The 15,861-nt window shown below is 47.4% G+C and overlaps 1 protein-coding gene across 1 annotated transcript; it reads right to left on the reverse strand.

Moving 5' to 3' along the window:
• Nucleotides 1–8: 8 nt before the first annotated feature.
• On the reverse strand, nucleotides 9–8,781 carry LOC139832533 (uncharacterized). The gene is made up of 3 exons (XM_071822312.1): nucleotides 8,185–8,781; nucleotides 5,687–6,085; nucleotides 9–116 (listed from the first exon to the last, which is right to left on the reverse strand). The coding sequence occupies exons 1-3, from the start codon at nucleotides 8,779–8,781 to the stop codon at nucleotides 9–11; spliced, it is 1,104 nt and encodes a 367-aa protein (XP_071678413.1).
• Between the last annotated feature and the right edge of the window lie 7,080 nt (nucleotides 8,782–15,861).

Genomic DNA, 15,861 nt, shown 5'->3' on the forward strand with positions numbered 1-15,861 from the left:
TTGTATAACTAGAGCTTCTCCGTTGGGACACACAAGGACACTGGACCAAGCAAAGCTCGGAACAACTTCGGTAGTGAAACAACACCATAGCCGCCCAAGTACACAGCTACGCCCAGCTGCAAACAGAGAAAAAATTCACAGTTCTGACCGTAACAAACGGCATAACTGCCGAAAAGTGTATTTGGCACATGAGCACCAGTGCTCCTGATTTGTAAAAATCATTTTTTTTAGATTTCAAAAAATATGAAATTAAATACCCACATACATATAAACATTCTGAAGGTATAGTAGAAATTTTGGAGAAAAATATGTTATATTTTAAGCTATATAAAAAAGACAATTTTCTGACAAATATATACCTCTATAGGTAGCCAAAAGTTTGTGTTTTTCCTGTAGCTCAAAATACAATGTAATTTCTACAGAAACTTTGCATGAATATCCAGAACATGTGTATGTATTCATGGAATAAATGTGATAATTTTTTAGAATGCAGAAATACCGTTTTTAAATATTTTGAAAACTGAGAGCACTGGTGCTCAGGTGCACCAAATTTGCTTCCCATAACTGCACAAATACATCATTTTGATACTTCACTAAGTTATACTAGTCCTTCGAATTTCATTATTACAACGCCAACAAAATTGCAGATGCAAGAAACAGTAATTCATGAACTGAATCCCAACTCCCATTGATCTTTGGACTCTAGATAGAATCACATATCCTACCAGGTTTTTTCCCCTCAGCCCGTATTTTTGAGATTACCATGAAAATCACTTTTACCGGCTACCACCGAAAAACAGTAATACCGGACGAAATATACCGGTATTTATTTAAATTGTGAAGTTTGATTAAATTTTGACGAATTTTAAATTCATTTGGGAAATCTCGGGCGGTATTATGGCACGTATTTTAGGAATTTCCAAAAATGGATAAGGGCATCTACCATTGTAGACGTTTAGTTAGGTTCATAAGTGATAAAGAAATTGACGAGTGAAACAGAAAAACGGCGGAACGCTCTATCCTCCAACGCTGGCCGCAAACCCAGACGCTAAACTAGTACCAAAATTTCACATTGAGATTGGATGCAACCCATAAAATAAAATAAAATTCCCTTATTTACGGGAAACGATAGAAATTTTCAGTTACAAGTGTACGACTGTACAAGAAGTGAGAAAACAAACACAGAAATATCCTATATAACTAAGAAGTTCATCCCCGCTAAGAGTATTTCTCTCAACATGCAAGGTGTCCACCTCATCAGGCCCACCACATCACCCTACTCATGTCCACCTCATCCCATGCATGCAATGTGGGCTGCCCAGTCCATGCGGAGAATTTGGCTATTGGATGTCCTATGCCACCTTCATCTTAATAATCTAGCTTTAGTTATGCGTGGGTTACTATTTTGACATTTGGATACATAGAAGATCAATCATCAGGTCCTCTCCGCGGGTGTGGATCCTCTACAGTTCTTCAATTACTGTACCGGTACAGTAATTGAGATATCTAACGTCCATTTAAATCTGACGTCCATCAATTGGTGTCCAGTACCTCCACGCCTCCTTAAACATAGGGAATTTGTTCCTGATTATTTCCATCACAAAACGCTGCAGGTTATGGTTAGTACTGAGGCCCGTTAGATCTAAATGGATGTCAGATCTCTGCACTACTGTACCCGGTACAGTAATTGAAGAACTGTAGAGAAGCCACGCCCCCTCTCCGCCCCTTTGCATGACCGGACATGCACCATATTAATTACCTTGCCATTGATTTATCTTCCCTTCCTAGAAACTTGATATATACCCCTTGCCATCCTTGCCTCACATCTCTTCCACAGTTCCACACCCGTCGCTTTGCATCGATGGCATCGAGCCATTGTCTTCTCATCCTTGGCTTCAAGGCATCCTGTTGTCTCCCACACCGTCCTCTACATTTAATAATCTACCAAATTAGATTGGGCCTGGAATCAGCTGCTGCAAGCTCAACTTAAGCATCGCCGTGGTGATCGGGAAGAGAAGCACTGCCGCATCGAGTTCTGTTGTCATATGCCATGCAGAGAGACATCTACGACGTGGTCAATCTGACCGGATACAATGCCTTTATCTTCCTTTGTGTTGCTTCAATGCCTTTACTTTGAATTATTGCTTTATGAGTTAACTCTTATGCAAGACTTATTGATGCTTGTCTTGAAGTGATATTCATGAAAAGTCTTTGCTATATGATTCACTTGTTTACTCATGTCATATACATTGGTTTGATCGCTGCATTCACTACATATGCTTTACAAATAGTATGATCAAGGTTATGATGGCATGTCACTCCAGAAATTATCTTTGTTATCGTTTTACCTGCTCGGGATGAGCAGAACTAAGCTTGGGGATGCTGATACGTCTCCGACGTATCGATAATTTCTTATGTTCCATGCCACATTATTGATGATATCTACATGTTATATGCACATTTTATGTCATATTTATGCGTTTTCTGGAACTAACCTATTAACAAGATGCCGAAGTGCCAGTTGTTGTTTTCTGCTGTTTTTGGTTTCAGAAATCCTAGTAAAGAAATATTCTCGGAATCGGACGAAATCAACGCCCAGGTTCCTATTTTGCCCGGAAGCATCCAGAACACACGAGAACCGCCAGAGAGGGGGCACATGGCCACCAAACCCTAGGCCGGCGCGGCCAAGGGGGGGGCCGTGCCCCCCTATAGTGTGGGCTCCCCAGAAGTCCACCGACCTTGCCCTTCCGCCTATTAAAAGCCTCCGTCGCGAAAACCCTGATACGTTCGACGAAACCCACAGAAACCTTCCAGAGCCGCCGCCATCGCGAAGCCAAGATCTGGGGGACAGGAGTCTCTGTTCCGGCACGCCGCCGGGACGGGGAAGTGCCCCCGGAAGGCTTCTCCATCAACACCACCGCCATCTTCATCAACGCTGCTGTCTCCCATGAGGAGGGAGTAGTTCTCCATCAAGGCTCGGGGCTGTACCGGTAGCTATGTGGTTCATCTCTCTCCTATGTACTTCAATACAATAATCTCATGAGCTGCCCTACATGATTGAGATTCATATGATGATGCTTGTAATCTAGATGTCATTATGCTAGTCAAGTGAATTTTACTTATGTGATCTCCGGAGACTCCTTGTCCCACGTGTGTAAAGGTGACAGTGTGTGCACCGTGTGGGTCTCTTAGGCTATATTTCACAGAATACTTATTCACTGTTATGAATGGCATAGTGAAGTGCTTATTTATGTCCCTTTATGATTGCAATGTATTTTGTATCACAATTTATCTATGTGCTACTCTAGCAATGTTATTAAAGTAGTTTTATTCCTCCTGCACGGTGTAATGGTGACAGTGTGTGCATCCGTGTTAGTACTTGGTTTATGCTATGATTATGATCTCTTGTAGATTATGAAGTTAACTATTGCTATGATAGTATTGATGTGTATTATTCCTCCTACATAGCATGAAGGTGACAGTGTGCATGCTATGTTAGTACTTGGTTTAGTCTGTTGATCTTTCATGCACTCTAAGGTTATTTAAATATGAACATTGAATTGTGGAGCTTGTTAACTCCGGCATTGAGGGTTCGTGTAATCCTACGCAATGTGTTCATCATCCAACAAGAGTGTAGAGTATGCATTTATCTATTCTGTTATGTGATCAATGTTGAGAGTGTCCACTAGTGAAAGTCTAATCCCTAGGCCTTGTTCCTAAATACTGCTATCGCTGCTTGTTTACTGTTTTACTGCGTTACTACTGCTGCAATACTACCACCATCAACTACACGCCAGCAAGCTATTTTCTGGCACCGTTGCTACTGCTCATACTTATTCATACCACCTGTATTTCACTATCTCTTCGCCGAACTAGTACACCTATTAGGTGTGTTGGGGACACAAGAGACTTCTTGCTTTGTGGTTGCAGGGTTGCATGCGAGGGATATCTTTGACCTCTTCCTCCCTGAGTTCGATAAATCTTGGGTGATCCATTTAAGGGAAACTTGCTGCTGTTCTACAAACCTCTGCTCTTGGAGGCCCAACACTGTCTACAGGAAAAGGAGGAGGCGTAGACATCAGCCGCCTTTACACCTATCTTAGGTGTAAGGGCGGCAACCCGCTTGATCTTTATTTAGTAGATCCGATCCGTTATGGTTGCTCCTTGTTCTTCAAGGATTAGTTTAATATCTGCATAGTTAGGCCTTACAAACGGGTTGAAAGATCCAGTGGCGCGTAGGGTGTAGTTTGCTAGCCCTAGACAGGATGTTCCGAGGATCAACTTCGTGTTGGTTTTTAGGCCTTGCCTAGGGTCGGTTTACGATCACCGTGCGTGGCCGCCAGGCTCAATCACGAGTAGGATGTTCCGATTATGTGGTGAAAACCCTAAATCGTAGTAGGTCGTTTTAGCTTTATTTTGATCAAGCAGGACCACCATATATTCGTACACCTCGTACGAATCATGGGTGGATCGGCTCCTTGAGCCGATTCACAGGACAACCTGAGAGCCGATCGAGGCTCGTATTTAATGTTTACGTGTATGCCATGCAGGAAACTAAGCGAGGCACATCCATCACCTTCCTGACCAGGTATAGGTCAGGTGGCACGCCCTTGCACCAGCATCGGACGTGCGTGCCGAACCTTTGCGGGCCGTCGCTCGGAGGGACCAGGGCCAGCCGCAGTCCTGGGAGCCTCCCGGCTCTACTTGTGTTGCCCGTCGCTGCTCGCCGGTGGGTTTCTGACCGCAACAGTAACACTATTACCGGAAGTGCAATGTAGACAATGGGGTTGAAGAGTTTCTCATGGTTGCCATCCTCAAATCGATGCATGTAAAAATAACAATGAAATATATTAGAGGTGATTTTCAGCGTTCTAGAAAAAAAAACTAATACTATGACGAAACTAGGTGTGAACTACTAAAACACCATGGTTAAATTGTTTTAGAGAAGAGTCAATAGAAATAAAGTAATTTGTATTTCACTGCCGGTTTTGCGAGGTGCCTCCCATGATTGATTTCTGGCACATGGAGTCCAAAGTCAGAAATTTCGTAAGACGCGTCATGTAGGGAAAGGGTTGCACACAAAAAGAAGAAAGGAAACCTTGCACAAGGAAAAAGGCAGAGAGGCGGTGGCGGTGGAGCAGGTGTCCACGCGAGACGGCTGCGCGGCGGCGCGGGTGGTGGCGTCGCAGGTGGTGGCGACGCAGGTGGTGGCGGCAGGGGCGCGGGTGGTGGTGGGTGCAGCGGATCGGTGTGTGGCTGTGTGGCGGGAGCAGGGGTAGTTCGGTCTTCACCGATTTGTCATTGCGCGGTCCTACCTGTAAGATCCGGCCCCACTTTCAGTAACGGCACGAGACGGAAACGTTTGAAGCCAGAAGCGGTGGCAAAACTGAGCACCATTCTGCTCTAGTGGCAAAACTGAGTGTTGCGCGGGCTGTAGTGATAAACCAATAATTAACCCAAAGAAGAAAGGAAACCTGGCACAAGGAAAAAAGGCAGAGAGGGTGCAACTTACACTCTTGACAATTTTGTTCTCAAATAAATAATCCTAATGCTTAAGCTTAATACCCACATATATTTTATTAATCGCAACTGGTATTTAGCTAGTGCCGAAATATGCATGGTTCATGAGAAGACGTGGAAGGCACAAGGGGAGGGCTTGGTTGAGTAATAACATTATCATAGGAACCTCATTGTCGACAATGGGCTCGAAGACTTTCTCATGGCTGCCATCCTCAATACGATGCATGTCAATTTCCATCAGACGTCTGAAGTTGTAGATGCAATTGGCTTCAATAGAAGGAAGGTTATCAACGTTGACAGATAGAGACCGGGAGCCAAGGAAGATGGCCTGGTTTCCGATGCTCTTGATCATGCGAAGAGCCTTATTCTCGAGATCGACCCTGAAGACCTGCACCTTATCCCCGGTGGACGTCGGACCACGCACAACAAGCAGCTCCCCAGCATTGTCCACGAGAAACGGGGGCTGCCAGCACTCCCTCCAGCCGCCGACGACGACGGCGGTGAACCTCCAGCGGTCTTCTAGCACCGCTACCGTTCCTTTCATGTCCACGGCGTACACGCGGCCCTGGAAGGATACCACGGACTCAAACGTGTCCAGGACCGGTTTGACCTGTAGGATCCAGGGCCGGGCCGGCAAAATCCGGGGCCCTGTGCGAAAATTTAAAATGGGCCCCAATCTCACTAGAAAAATATAACTAATAAACAATTATAACAATTATATGTTTTAAGTGGACGTCCAAGCTGAAAAACTACTCTCTATGCCCGTAGATTTTAAACTCCTGATAATACTATCTTAAAAATAGTTTCAAAAGGAAGCATATTGCTTAAAAATCCGACCGGGTTGATGGTCCTTAAAAAAACCTATATCTAATGGTTTTGATGCATGTAAAACCATCCCAAAAAGTATATGTATATAGATAAGCCTATGAAAAACTACCCCCACCAGAGGAATACAATAGCCATATATCAAATTTACGTCACTCTCTATAAATTAAAACCGCAATATTTTTGCGTGTTAGTTAATTGTTTCATTTGAATATCAGAAGTCAAGATATCGCAGTACAAAGTTTCTGACATCTTTGACTTGAACTAGAAATTTATTTCAAAAGTAGGAATAGTTTGATTTATAAATACAACTTTTCAAAAGTAGTATTTGTATCATAGGCATCAATCATCAATGAGGATATAAATAAATGCAGCTTTTCTAATATTCAATGCTAATAAAATAAATAGTTAAGTATTTGTATCATAGCATCAATTAGAATAGAAAAAAACCAAAGAAAAAAAAGTAAAACGAGGCGCTGCTATTGGGTTTTGAACGTGCAACCTTTTAGCAGGTATAGTGTGATTTATAAATGCAGAACAGAAAAAAAAACAAAGAAAAGATAATAACAGCAAGCGCGCTGGTTCGTGAATCGAACTTGCAACCTCGTGGATAACAATTTAGCACGCGCGCAACTAGCTGAACTAAGCTAGTTTCGTGATCTCCATCCGAAGTAAAATTATATACTCTATATAGAAGGCCCGTTTCAAAATTCTGGGCCCCCAAAATTTCGGGGCCCTGTGCGGCCGCACGGGCTGCACTCCCGTTGGCCCGGGCCTGACTCTCAGTTGCATAATGTTTATTTGAACAACATCATTCTTTAAGGGTTCTTCGAAATAAAATCTTCAATGATATCCTCATAATCAATCTTCTCCAACACTTTACTCTCAAGTGATATTGTCACTAAATCATTGAGTGTTTGTTGCGTTATCATAGTACGCATATATGATTTCAATAGTTTCAATTTAGAAAAGCTTCGCTCCGCTGATGCAACAGTCACAAGAATGATCAACAAAATTTGATACGCAATACTTGCATTGGGAGAACAATCATGACACTTCAAATAATCTAGAACTTGAACAGACTCCATGGTTTCTTTTGAAATGAATTCTTGAAGAAACTTCAGCTCAACATACAAGTCGTTGGCATCAATGTCAGACTTTTTATCTTTTGTGAGGGCACCCTCAAAATTTTCACAAGAAGATTTCAAGCTATCATTATCCAATATCTAGTGCAAGCGTGGCAGGACCAACCGACTAATTGTCGGAAGACACATTTGCTTCTTTTATAATACATTTGTCCATAACTCACTTTTGAGATTGAATTAGTATATGTTACTTCTATTTTCTCTTGCGCTTTTTGGCACCGGAATCACGCCCCATTGATTTTAAAACATTACATACAAAAAATAAAATAATGATGTACCATTGATGATCAACGAATAGCCTAGAACATAGAAGATGAGGAAAATTCGAATTACCTAGTCTAGTTGTCAGATGGAATTCGGCATGGCGGCAGCTTTCTCGTCCGGCGTCGCGGGAGCGGGAATCAAAGACAGGACGTGGTCGAGGCAGCGGGAATGAAAGATCGGATGAGGCGAGGAGGAGAAGAGGCGTGTGGGTCGCTGGCTGCTGCCTGCCTCGTGAGTCGCAATGTCGCTTCTTAACTCCCGATTCGGGAAGTCCTTCACGATCTGTGTGAAGAAACGTTCCGCTTGCAGGTTTCCAAGGCCCAGGCACGCTTCCATCTATTCCTTTTTTCTTTTTTTCCCTGTATAAATACTGGGCCTATATAAAAATTTGGGGCCCTTAAAATTCTGGGGCCCTGTGCAAGCTGCACACCCAGCACATGTGGCCGCCCGGGCCTGGTAGGATCCACTGGGAAGCGTCTCCGAAATTCAGATCGGATGAGGTTGCCACGTCGACGTCTGGGATAAGGCACGGAACTTGCTGATCTGCATGGAAGCTGTAGAGCACCACCATCGGCGACGAGCCCGCCGCCACGACCACCAGTCCGCCGTCGGGGGCGTGCGTTGGGTACACCGGGAAGGGGATCGAGGCGCCCGTGAAGGGGTTTAAGGCGAAGATCTTCTTGGAGGCGCTCGGCCCACGCAGGATGAGGAGGCCGTCGTTGTCCGCGGCAACGTAGGTGTAGTCGCGGAGCGCTGGCAGATCCTTCCACACGAAGCGGCCGGTGTCGACGTTGAGGAAGAGGCGGCGAGTGTCGCGCACGTTCACGTCGCCCGGCTCCAACATGACCCATCGCCGAGGGAGGAAGCGGGGATCAGGGCCGCGCGGGTCGGCGGTGGCGTCGCGCCAGCAGTGGCACACGGCGCGGAGGCTCACGTAGCAATCGATGTCGCCGGTGGAGAGCAAGGTGTCCGCGACGAGGTTGAGGAGCTCGGAGGGGAGCGATGACCAGTCCGCCGCCATCGCCATGGACAGGCGAACGCGCTCGGAGCGGATCGGCCGGGCTTAATTATATTGTTGGCGGTTTGGCTGCTAACCTCTAGCGGAATATATATGCAGGTCAACTGTCAAGTGCACGACGGATCGCAGCGATTTTTCCCCCTTTGATTCCGGTGGAGCGGAATATATGCGCGAGGAGGAGGCCGTCCACGAACGCGAGACAGCGAAGCTCAACGTCGCCATCGAGGCGCGTCTCGCCGAGCTCACACGCGAGACAAGGCCTCTAGGCGATCTCATCGGGCGGAAGAACGAGCTCACTGCTCAGGAAGATGCCCGCTGCCTCGTCCAGATGCCTTTGATGTCTACGTTCCCCCTCCTTTCCTGTAGACAGTGTTGGGCCTCCAAGAGCAGAGGTTTGTAGAACAGCAGCAAGTTTTCCCTTAAGTGGATCACCCAAGGTTTATCGAACTCAGGGAGGAAGAGGTCAAAGATATCCCTCTCATGCAACCCTGCAACCACAAAGCAAGAAGTCTCTTGTGTCCCCAACACACCTAATAGGTGCACTAGTTTGGCGAAGAGATAGTGAAATACAGGTGGTATGAATATATATGAGCAGTAGCAACGGTGCTAGAAAATAGCTTGCTGGCGTGTAGTTGATGGTGGTAGTCACTAGTAGGAAAACCATTATAGGTAGAAACAACAACTGTGGCGCAGCATATTAACAATGCGCCACAAAACAATTTCTGTGGCGCACCAGCCACTATGCGCCACAAAAATGGAGCAACTTCTATGGCGCACGGTCAGCGCATGCGCCACAGAAAGAGGATATTCTGCGGCGCACTATGGCCAGTGCGCCACAGAAAGTTAGTGGGGCCCACGCGGGGTCCACAACTGCACATGGGCGAAGGATATTCTGTGGCGCATGGAGCAATGTGCGCCACAGAAATTTAAACTTCTGTGGCGCACATTGCTCCATGCGCCACAGAACATCCAGCGGGGACCACCCCCCGGCTCACGCCACCAAGATTCTGTGGCGCATGTGCTAGTATGCGCCACAGAAGTCAAACATTCTGTGGCGCATATCACCATATGCGCCACAGAATGAGCACAGTAGATCTAGGCTTTTCCCTCTTCTCTTCCACCCACCACACTTTCCATTCTTGTCTACTCTAACCAGCTCGTGTTGCTCCTCTCTTTCACTCCATTTTAGTCATACTTTCCTCCATTGTTGATAGCTCTAAGCCTATTTTGTGGGCATATTTGTAAGGGGAAGCCACTCCAACTTGTAGAGGGTACTAAGAACCACAATTCTCTTTCCCTCCTCCATTTTCCCTCTTGCATGGTCCATTGCTTTCTCTCCACCACCCCATCCTCTTGCTCCACCATGATTGGTAGATTTGTGAGAGGTTGAGTACTATTGGATGCATGTTTTGTATGTATGGATGTTTTGTAGGTGAAGATTATCGCGCTCCCGGACGGTTTGCGATGGCGAGACGATGATGTTTATACTTGTTGAGCTTTGTGTTGTGGTTGAATGTTTGCTTGCGAAGAAGCTTATTTGTGTTGTTGGTGTTGTTGGTTTGTGCCGGCGTGTGGTGCATGGATGTTTGCCGAAATGTTGATTCATTTCCATTTCGGCAAATTTTTGCACTAGCCATATGTCCTACTTTTAGGATAGGTCATGCCGAAATTTTCCGGCGATCATGCATGCATGTGTGTTTGTGCATGATGTGTGTGGTTCTAATTAACTCTCTTTTGCTCTATGTATGACGCGCAGTGAACCATGGTCGTCCATATGAGGGAAGGCCAAGTGGTTAGATACAAGGTGAACGCGAAGGCCGACATGGTTAGGAACAACATGACCCTGATAAGATGTCCGTGTCGAAAATGCGGACTCCGGCAGTGGATCGACCCTGATTCTGGACAACTGGAGGAACACCTGCTCAGGCGCGGTTTCATGCTCGGCTTCAATGAGGAGCCGGTGGCAAATGTTGGTCATGAAGAAGAGGACGACATCGGGCGAGAAGACGAAGAGTCTCCCAAACATGGTGTTCATCATGAGGCCGATGAAGGAGATGATGATGCCGGAGCAGATGGTGGTGGAGAAGCCGAGAGCACGCAGACGCCGCTAACGTCGGCCTTGCGGGACCCTCATGTTCAAGAGCTGCTCCTGAAGGACACGGGCAACGCCAAACCTGAAGCCAAGCTGGCGCAAATGGAGGTAGACGGGATGACTCCATTGTATCCAGGGTGTCGGCCCGAGGATACACGCTTGAGTGTAACGCTCGAGTGTCTGGAGATGAAGGCGGAACACAAATGGACCGACAGCAGCTTCAGCGATAACATGAAATCCTGGCATGCTCGTCTTCCCAAGGACAACACATTGCCAAGAAGTATCGACGAGGCCAAGAAAATAGTTTGCCCACTCGACCTACCGCACGTAAAGTACCACGCATGCATCAATGATTGTGCACTTTTCCGGGATGAGTACAAGGATAGAACCACATGTCCAGTGTGCGGGCACGGACGGTACAAGAGAGGGAACAAGAAAGTTCCTCTGAAAGTTGTCTGGTACTTTCCTATCACTCCCCGTCTGCAGCGGTATTTCGTAGATCCTAAGGAAGCAAAGCTCATGCAATGGCACGCGGAAAGGGAGAGGCCCACAGATGATCCGGAGAAGGGCAAGATCCTGACACACCCTGCAGACGCTAGCCAGTGGAATGCGTTGGACATTGAGTTCGCAGATGAGTTTGGGAGCGAACCGAGGAACGTTCGTTTGGGCATGAGCACCGACGGACTCAATCCCTTTGGAAACCAGAGTAGCACGCATAGCACCTGGCCCGTGTTTGTATGGCCATACAACCTCCCCCCCTGGCTGTGCACAAAGCAGCGGTACGTACACATGAGTATTCTTATTCAGGGGCCGAAACAACCGGGTGTGGACATGCATCTGTATCTCAATCTATTGAAAGAGGAGTTAGCCACGCTGTGGGAGACGCCGGCCCGTACTTGGGACGCGTACAAAAGAGATTATTTCCCTCTCAGAGCCGCATTGCTAACGACAGTGCAGGACTATCCTGGTTACGCATATGTAGCGTGCCAAGTGAACCACGGATTCAACGCATGTGTCAAGTGCATGGATAAGACCCCGCATCTGCAGCTGCCGAAGGTGCCCGGGTCTTCTAAAACTGTGTTCCAAGGGACTCGAATGTGGCTTCGCTTCGATCACCCGTGGAGAAAACGCAAGGATCTGTTCAATGGCGAAGAGGAGTTCGAAAGAGCCCCACGACCGAGGAGCGGCGAAGAAATATCCGAGCTTTTAGAAAATTGGGAAGATTGCCCCGCGCCGGGAAAGAAGCGACCGAGAGAATCGCCGTTGCTAGGCGTATGGAAAGCGAGGTCCGTTTTCTGGGACCTGCCATACTGGAAGGTCCTCCACACGCCCCATAGCCTCGATGTCATGCACATCACGAAAAACGTTACCGAGAGCCTACTTGGCACTCTGATGAACATGCCAGAGAGGACCAAGGATGGCCCGAAAGCAAGAACCGACCTGAAATTGCTTGGCCTCAAGAAAGAACTTCAGTACCCCACCGATAGTGATGATGATGAACAGACGGAAACGACTCAGGGTCGCCACAAAAGGGCTAAGATAAATGAGGTGGTGGTGCTTAAACCTGCCTGCTTCACTCTGAGCGATGAGGAGCTCGAGAGGTTTTTCGAGTGCCTCCTAGGAGTCAAAGTTCCTCACGGTTACTCTGGGAAAATAAGCAGATATCTGGACGTAGCGAAGAAGAGGTTTAGCGGGATGAAGTCTCATGACTGTCACGTCCTGATGACGCAGATACTTCCCGTTGCGATGCGAGGGATAATGGACGACCACGTCCGCGAGACGCTGTTTGGCCTCTGCAACTTCTTCGACGTCATCTCTAGGAAGTCCATCGGCGTTAAGCAGCTCAACAGGCTACAAGAAGAGATCGTCGTGATACTATGCGAGCTCGAGATTTACTTCCCGCCCGCGTTCTTCGACATCATGGTGCATCTGCTTGTCCATGTAGTGGATGATATCATCCACCTCGGGCCGACATTCCTGCACAACATGATGCCATTCGAAAGGTTGAACGGTGTCATCAAAGGATTCGTTCGCAACAGGGCCCGTCCAGATGGAAGCATAGCCAAGGGCTTTCTCACCTACGAGTGCATCTCCTTCTGCCAGAACTACCTAAGCACCGAGAACGAGGATGTCGGTCTGCCCACCAGGAAGCACGTCGGCAGGCTAGAAGGGTTTGGTCACCGCGAGGGCTACCGCGCAATGCATGTCGGCATCGCTGGTCGACGCGCCGACTTTGACAGGGCACACCGAGTCGCGCTACATCACATAGAATTGGTCAGCCCTTGGGTGGATAAGCACAAAAGCTTAATCGAGCAGGAGTTCATCGACCTAGGCCGGCCGAGGAAAACGGGAGACGTTACGAAAGAGCACAACTCCAGCTTCACGGGGTGGTTCAAGAAAAGGCTACTGGAAAGTCCCACACTGACGCCTTGTACTGAAGAGCAGAAACTCATATTCTCCCTGTCACAGGGACCCGGGCACAACGTAAGGACCTATCAGTCGTACGACATCAACGGCTATAGATTCTACACCGAGGAGAAGGACAAGAATAGCGAATATCAAAACTCAGGAGTAACTATGCTATCCTACACCGATGACAAGACTGATGTCAAGGAAAGATTCTACGGAAGGATCGAGGAGATTTGGGAACTCGACTATGTTGGAGAGACGATGCCGATGTTCCGTGTGAGATGGGCCAAGAGCGTCGAAAAAGATGGACTGTATTTCACCACCATGGTTATACCCGATGCCAAATCGAAGACCCCCTCCGCGAAAAATGAGCCGTGGGTGCTCGCTAGCCAAGTTGACCAATGCTTCTTCATTACCGACCCGTCAAAGCCCAGCCGTGTGGTCATGAGGAGGGGCAAGAGGAGCATCATCGGAATGGAAGGAGACGCCGACAAGCAAGACATCGACAAGAACGGCGATCCGAAGATCGAAGAGGAATTTGACAAGTACTTCGACAAGCCTACTACTTATTCGAAAGTAAGAAGGAAGACCACCCTACCGGCTAAAGGTTGCCCGTACACGAGAAGAAATCTCAAGGTGGCCGGGCTAAAGTATTCAACAACGGCCGCGATGAAGAAGGGCAAGAACATTGTCAAGAAACGCTAGCTAGCCACCAATCAGAACCGAGAAGTTCATTGTGCCTTTTTTTGTACTCTAATTCACACATATATGTACTTTGGCAAAAACACATGTGTGTACATGTGTGTGTATGACACAAGCACCATGCATGTGTGTGATGTGGTTTTTTTGTTTACTCTAATGCAGACATATATGTTCTTTGGCAAAAACACAAGTGTGTATATGTGTGTGATGTGATTTTTTTGAATTATCTATATTAGGAACATATAATGCAGGGGAGAAATAAATTTTATAAGGAAAATAACTTCTGTGGCGCACCAGACACGATATGCGCCACAGAAGTTTCACACTTAGCCATATTATGGGAAGCCAAAGGCTCCTCCATAGTTCCGTCGAAAAAACTTCTGTGGCGCATATGGGGCTTCGTGCGCCATAGAAAGTTGAAATTCTGTGGCGCATATGGGGCTTCGTGCGCCACAGAAAGATGAAATTCTGTGGCGCATATGGGGCTTGGTGCGCCACAGAATTTTAACACTTAGCCATATACCGCTTTCTCCTCGCGTCCCTGCTCACTTCTTCCCCAACACCGCCCAACCCTAGCTAGCGCTGTCGCCCAACCGCCCGCCGCCCGCCGCCCGCCGCCCGCCGCCGCGCTCGCCCGGAGGAGCAGTAGGAGCGCCGCCCGCCGCCCGCGCCCGCCCGGAGGAGCAGTAGGAGCGCCGCCCGCCGCCCGCGCCCGCCCGGAGGAGCAGGAGGAGCGCCGCCCGCTGCCCGCGCCGCACCGTCGCCTCGTCGACGACCACCACGCCCTCGCCTCGCCGACGACCACCGCGCCCTCGCCTTGCCCTACGCCCGCCCCTGGTGAGCTTCTCTCCCTCTCCCCTCTCTCCCCCTTCCCTCTCCCCCTCCACAAGCAGGTTTATTTTATGGCCTGAGGTTATGCAATTTGACTAGATTCTTAGTCCAAGGGCCTTAGGCCGACTAGATTCTTAGTCTATCGGTTAAATTAATGCTACTTGCTAGCTGCTAGTATTGTTTGCTGATATATCTTGCTAGGGTTCTTCTCAAGTTACTTACAATGAAGGTGCACTTTATACTAGTATCCTTTTTATGTGGCTTTGCAGTTACCCCTGAATGGTGGACTTTCTCTGCCTTTTCAGCGTGTTGAATGCCAGCCAAGTTACCCCTGAATTAGGCAACTCATGCTAAACCATGAGAATACAGGGGCATGTTTTCTGTGTTGCATATGTGTATGTAGATGTGAAAAGATGCACTGGTTTATTTACTGTAATACACTACATAGATTGGTATGAACTATTGAAGGCCTGTCACATTGTTTACGATTTGGCAGGAATAAAAGTATTCAGTGGCAAGCAGAAGCATCTGCACTACTGTTTTCATCAATTTATTTATTCCATTTTCATTTTGCATTGTTCACACATTAGAGATTACTTCTTGATGGTCAAAATGCTACTGCTGTTTTATAGCCTGCTGCTGTTTTATAGCATGTTTCCTAGCAGCTAGCAGTACTGGGACATAACATTTATAGCCTGTTGGTGTTGATGGCTGCTGTTGATGGCTGCTGGCTATTGCTTTCCTGCTGCTGTTGCTGGTGCTGCATGTGTTGCTTGCCTGCTGCTGTTTGCTGGTGGCTATTGATGGCTGCTGGTTGTTGCTGGCTGCTGCTGTCGCCGCCGTCCTGTGAATTATGTGAATTGGTGCTGTGTATGGACATGGTGGTATGCATGGTGGCATTTTATTATGTGAATTGTTGCAGGGATTTCAAATGAGCTGCCCATTTCTCCCGAAACGTTGATTCACTTCCGTTTCGGTTGAGAAATGGGGCTCCTATGTCCAAAAATTAGCAAAGGTCATGCCGAATTTTCCGGCCGACAATTGTACTAATAGAT

The sequence above is a fragment of the Lolium perenne genome, chromosome 6 (assembly GCF_019359855.2).
Source record: "Lolium perenne isolate Kyuss_39 chromosome 6, Kyuss_2.0, whole genome shotgun sequence".
NCBI lineage: Eukaryota > Viridiplantae > Streptophyta > Magnoliopsida > Poales > Poaceae > Lolium > Lolium perenne.

Excerpts from the sequence above, each read along its gene's own strand:
- LOC139832533 (XM_071822312.1), bottom strand. The coding sequence starts at position 8,781 with ATGGCGATGGCGGCGGACTGGTCATCGCTCCCCTCCGAGCTCCTCAAC. Across the intron at positions 6,086-8,184 it reads CGGGCGGCCACATGTGCTGG|GGCCGCGTGTACGCCGTGGA; the intron begins GTGTGCAGCTTG and ends GTATCCTTCCAG. Across the intron at positions 117-5,686 it reads AGCCCATTGTCGACAATGAG|CTGGGCGTAGCTGTGTACTT; the intron begins GTTCCTATGATA and ends CTCTGTTTGCAG.